This window comes from Triticum dicoccoides, chromosome 2A (assembly GCF_002162155.2).
Source record: "Triticum dicoccoides isolate Atlit2015 ecotype Zavitan chromosome 2A, WEW_v2.0, whole genome shotgun sequence".
NCBI lineage: Eukaryota > Viridiplantae > Streptophyta > Magnoliopsida > Poales > Poaceae > Triticum > Triticum dicoccoides.
In genome coordinates this window covers 25,329,003-25,335,289 of record NC_041382.1, presented here as the reverse complement: position 1 = coordinate 25,335,289, position 6,287 = coordinate 25,329,003, and the positions used below count along the sequence as shown (strand labels likewise).

At 41.5% G+C, this 6,287-nt stretch overlaps 1 protein-coding gene across 1 annotated transcript; it reads right to left on the bottom strand.

Moving 5' to 3' along the window:
- Nucleotides 1-1,346: 1,346 nt before the first annotated feature.
- Nucleotides 1,347-5,964, bottom strand: LOC119357480 (putative F-box protein At3g17490). Its single transcript, XM_037624413.1, has 2 exons — nt 4,748-5,964; nt 1,347-1,753 (listed from the first exon to the last, which is right to left on the bottom strand). Exon 1 carries the CDS (start codon nt 5,962-5,964, stop codon nt 4,795-4,797), a length of 1,170 nt encoding a protein of 389 aa, XP_037480310.1. The 3' UTR covers nt 1,347-1,753; nt 4,748-4,794.
- Between the last annotated feature and the right edge of the window lie 323 nt (nt 5,965-6,287).

The window sequence follows — 6,287 nt, the reverse complement described above, 5'->3', positions numbered from 1 at the left end:
ATTTCCCTTAATTATTACTGTTTGCTTGGTTAATACATATATTTGATAATATGTTATTCTAAAAATTATGCTAATATAATTATTGGTGGTATGATAGTGGTTCAGAATCAACTATACCATTTGCAATGTTGAAATAGATTTAGTTTGGTACATCCAAATTTTTTACAGCTTATTAATGCCTCAAGTGAGTGATAAAAAAAATTGTGTGTCTAACTATGAAAGCACTCGTGACTATCATTTGTTTTTTAATTTTCCAAACATTTTCGCAACAATAGTCCCTTCATCTTGATGTGATATATTGATATGCTTGGAGATAATTTACATGTGTATCCATTTTTCTAATATATTTCAAATTCCTACAAACACAAAAATATCCTTAAAAAAGTTTTTTCTGTATTTAATACTAGCATTGACCTCTTCTATGTTATCAAACATGTTATGATGTGAAGATCGTGCCTCTTAGCAACCGCTTCAAAACACACATTACCATTGACCATGGATGAGTCTCACTAAGAAGTAGTGTCCGACTCGCATTTTACACATTGTGCCCTTTAGTGGAAGGGTGCAGGTTTTTGCTCCCGTGACAATAGAGATTTCTTTTACCCGATGCAACGTATGGGCACTTTTACTAGTAATTTTTAAATAGCGCCTTAGCGACGTACATCTTCTAAATGCTATAGCACGCACTATTGAAAATGTGTCTTCATGCGTTTGGACCAAAGATGGTTAGCACAGGACCTCTTCTAATATAAACGTGCTATTTAAAACCATTATCCTAACCTGCAATTTTCAATTCAGAGGAGGAAAAATGCAGTTTTAGCCACTGTCCTGCCAACTTGATTTACCTTGTATCCAGAATTCTACAATAACCAATCCTGACTACTCAATTCCAGGAACCAAACGTCAAGTGTCGATTTCAATGGTTCTGCTGGATGTGGTGGGCTATCGCTGCTACTGTACTGCATGCAGGCAAGAGGAGTCGCACCCAACTACTGTCCTTTTGGTTTTGGAACAGGCAGAAGAGAACTGTCCCATCCCTCCCCTTGATCCTCTCTTGCTTGTATCCCTCTCTTGTTCTGCCCTAAACCTTCTTTTTCTCAATTTCTCTCTAAATCACCCCCAATTACTTGTGTGGTTTGTACTCCCTCCACCTCATAATATAAGACGCAAGCTTGCAAAAACGTCTGCGTCTTATATTATGGGACGGAAGGAGTATCTGCTAAGATGCTACACACCTGTACCACGACGTTTCAACTTTTCACTTGGGGCAACATACACCAGAACCCTGGTAACATAGGCTGATAAAGAAACACACAACACATATATTGCAAAACAGGATCATAGCATGGCAGTGCCTAAACCTTTCACATAAGTTGATAAACAGGAGAGGTGAACAACAACAACAAAACATTTTGTCCCGGGCAAGTTGCGCTGGGTGAACAGGACAGTTGAACATAACTGTAGCGGAGGACACCTACACAAGGCGCAGCAATTGAAGTGCTCCAACATCGCCAGTGCCTCGACCTTTCACATGAGTTGATAAACAGGAAAGGTGAACAACAACGGCGACGACGACAACAACAACGACGACGACGACGACAACGAGGACAACAACAACAAACACGACAATGACAACACTAACGACAACAACAACAATGTCTTTTGTCCCAAGTAAGTTGGGGCAGGTGAACATACAGATCAATCTTCTCATCTCCTAGACATATGTGCACCAATTGAGGTACTGCAGCATCGCCTGAAAGAAGCAAAATTGAGCCAGAGTAAGAATCAGGTTCACTAAGTTAAACAAGATGAATGTGTTGAAGCTTAAAAGCCTTGAAGTCAAATTTATATCCATGGACAGTTTAGGTCTATGCAGGGGTAAGCTTAAAGCAAGATATTCATACAGTGGGAGGATATCTCACTGAGGTTGCAGCACCAATTGTAAAAAACCGAAATAAATATATTTTTTGCATAACACTAACCCAACATTCAAATATCAATAAAAATAGTCAACTGATCATCTCAACAGTGGGATTGAATAGCCGGCTCGAATAAGAGTTCACACTGCTGCCCGCCCTGAATCAAACAGCTGAACAGTATGAGTGGGACAAAGATCGCGGTACTATTTCCTATTCCTAACCCTTTATTGGTCTATCTGCATTTAAGGAGTTGAAACAAAAGAGGCATCAACCCGCAAGAGGCTCAGATTAATGATAACGGAATTAATCCATGAATTTGTCAGTCTTGCAAATTACTTGCAGCCTAGAGTCTGGACGGAACAACCACCTTGTGTTTATAACTATAATAGTGCACCCAATGATCAAAGTGTTCCCACATAACAATTCAGTGAAGGTTAGCTTCATACATCATGAACGGCAAAGTACCTGACAGAAATTCTGAATGTGCAAAACACAATTGACATAATCATTTGTTTATATGAATAAAATGTAGATGTGTCTCTAATCACAAACAGATGTGTGTCTTCCATAAAAAAATCATATGAGTTCGCAACAATATAAACTGAATGTATCAATTTTCTGGCTGATATGAATCAGTGAATATGGGATAGGTAGAACTCAGCGGTAGATCAAAATCAGAACATACAAAATGAATAGACAATATCAATTATCTATACTGCGTTGATGAAAATCCAAATTCAATTTCAAAGTTTTGACATTTCCAATATTGCTATGGAACAAAGTTGCAATAAATCAACTCTATTGTTCTAATGGTCCAGCAGGTTTCGTCCCACATAAATGGCTGCCCACTATTGGCTGCCTCTATAATTAGATGACAGCTATAAATCTCACTAAAAGAGTGAATGATACCACAGAAAGCTCTTGCGTGAAAAAAACTTCTTAGTAATAATTAAGATCCATCTGTTCAACGTGTTCAGACTCCCTCGCCATTATCCCGAACAGGCGGCAATCGATAAATCATAATAATAAATATTTATAAGCTTACAGCCGAAAGACCGTTTTTTTTGGGGGAAGCCCATAGACCTTCATAAATACACACAAAAAGATATTATTGGTTAGCAGCACAATGACATAGGTTCAAATTGTGCTACTAACAAATAAAGATAATAACTCCGTCAAAACACACTGTGAACTAATTATTAAGTATATTGTGCTTAGGGTTTTTACAAAGTTAGGCTAGTCGATAGTCAACATTATAGTACCTAATAGATTACCTAAAATCACAGCAATAGATTTTCATAATTGTAACCACACATATCATAACCAATGGATCATCAATAAGTGCTCTCGAACATAGATAAATCTTCATAACTACCAAAGTAGGTCATGACCGATAAATTCCATAACTACACCTAAAGATCCGTAGACATCTGGTCTGGTAGGTCCTTATTATGATAAACCCCAAATGGTGGATTGCCATAACTGTAATTAACATGATCAGATAATCAATCTATTAGACCTTAATATTATTGACCGATACTCATAACATTTGTAACTTCATACTCATTCAATACATAATTGAGGTTGAAGTCCAACAACCCATGATATGTACCTTGACTCCGTATATTGATATATATAGTATCACACCTACGATGATGAATCACGTAATATGCAAACCAACAATTGACCCGGTAGTGCAATCTTTATCTACGTGTACTGATCCAATATATATATATATCACGTATAAACAATCGGCCGGCTCCTATTCTGAACTCTATTTCCGTGCAGTGGCCTGGTATCATACACACGCCAAAAAATGTAGGTTCAATACAGATCACCATGCAGCCCCGCTATATAACACATTCAGAAAATTGTGGGCTTCAATTAGTTATGCATATTAATATATCAATATCATGTGCAAATGACCAGCCACTTATTGTACCTACAAGATTACCTAAAATCACACATATCATAACCAATGGATCATCAATGAATGCTGTTGAACATAGCTGATAAATCTTCATAACTATACCAAAGTAGGTCACGACCGATAAATTCCATAACTACACCTAAAGACTATTAGACATCTGATCTGGCAGGTCCTTATTATGATGAACCCCAAATGGTAGATTGCCAACTGTATTTAACATGATCAGATAATCAATCTTTTGGGCCTTAAATTAAATATTATTGGCAGATACTAGTAATATTTATAACCTTATACTCATTCAATACATAATTGTGGTTTAAGTCCAACAACCCGTGATATGTACCTTAACTCCGTATATTGATATATAGTATCACACGTACGATGATGAATCGTGTAATACGCAAACCAACAATTGACCCGGTAGTGCGATCTTTATCTACGTATACTGATCCAATATATATACGATGTATAAACAATCGGCCGGCTCCTATCATACACACGCCAAAAAATGTAGGTCCAATACAGATGACCATGCAGCCCCGCTATATAACACATTCAGAAGATTGTGGGCTTCTGTTAGTTATGCATATTAATATATCAATATCATGAGCAAATGACCAGCCACTTAACGATCCAAAGACTAATTTTGCTAATTATACCACATAAAAGATTCTTCCCAACTACATCAGGTAGCTTTTAATCTCAGCTTTAATTCTACGTACCGATCTAATAATCAAATAGGAAATATGAGTGGCATGCATATTCATTTCGGAGCTTGTGTTCTTAAAAATAACATGATAATGCATAAATAATAAATTAAAGATGATTAAAGGCGTGTCCCGCATAATTGCATGGACACCATGCTAGTTATAATTTAGAAGTAGCATAAAAAACTTACTTAGATTTAACATGGCGCGAAAGCAGATATCCAGGAGTGAGTACGAATCAATTCTTCTTTGTCTTTTGGAAAAATGTATGCTGGATAAGACTCTCTTTGAACCTGTGAGGAATGACTACCGGCATGTCATCATCATACATGAACTTACGTACCAAATTACCCTTCTTGTCATATTGCAGGAGATGGCCATAGCAGCTGAAAAGCACGTCCCCCTCCTCGGAGACAACCTTTGCCCACCAATCACCTTGCTCCTCAAAGCGCCTGATTTCCATCACAGGCAGTTTGATCCGGTACTGGAACGCCCAGACATCGTGCTCAGGATCCTGAAGCACAAAAATGGACATCCCAGTCATGCCATCCTTGCTGGTGGACGCAGCAAGCTTGCCACCCAGGTCAAGCAAGTGCATAACATGGCGGGGGTTCACAGGCGGCGGCCTCATCTGCCGCGACGTCTCTGCCACTGTGTCAAACACCCGTATCCTGTGGTAGCGGACATCTGACCGTCTCCTCCAGTGTATGTGCAGGCTGCCGTTGAGAAGGACCGGCGCGCCAAAGATGGATGGTTCCTCGGCCAAAACCTCGGTTAACGGACAATCGACTTGCCATGAATTGTTGGTTCCCACGGTGAGGATGTAATACTCCTGCCGACAGATCAACTCCATGGAGTTGTTTTTCCAGTACATCACACAGAACTCGCCTGAAGGTTGGTGCCGGAAGAGGGCAAAGAGATTTTCTATGGGCTTGGCGTCCTGCCGGAGGGTAGCCCACTCGTGCGTGGCTGGGTTGCAGATGATGTAGCTGCCGACGACGAAAAGGCCGTCGCAGGAGGCGACGACGCCGAAAGAGCCGCGGAACGGGAACTCAAAAGAGGGGCCGAGCTTCGCGGACCGGAGGTGGATTGCGCTGAGGCGGGATTCGAGGCCGCGGTCGGACCCGTCGACAGAGATTCGGCAGGAACTAATCAGGGGAAGGGCCGGCTGGCGTCGGTGGTGGTCGAGGAGGAAGGCCGGGTCGGACGCGAGGCTGCGCCAGGACCGGCAGACGGCGCGGCAGCGGATCATGGACTTGGCCGGGAGGCGGGGCAAGATCTCCTGCTGCAGGATCTCATCGGGGAAGCCGGCGAGCGGGTCCGACCTTGCCCTGCTTCTCCTCCTCGGCACGGCCGTCCGCCCCGCTTCTTCCTGGGCGGCCAGGCGCTGCCCAGAACGGAGGAGCATCGGCGAGGTGGTTTGGGTGGAGTCGAGGAGAGTGGAGACAGGATCAGCGGCGGCGCCCGGCAGGCCCAAGCGGAGATGAAAACCCTAACCCGGAGTACTACTCTGACAAGTGGGCCCACTGAAGCGTGTGCGCCCGCTGTCCTCACACTGCAAAAACTCACGCACCTACACGCTTGCAAACTCACCAGCACCCAAGGAATTGAGTTTTTTTTTTCTTCAAAAAATACTTCTTTAAAAGAAATTTCAGAATTGTGATCCTCAATTTGGAAAATTTCACACATACAACCTTATGACATCCACCTTCAACAATTACCTAGTTATCA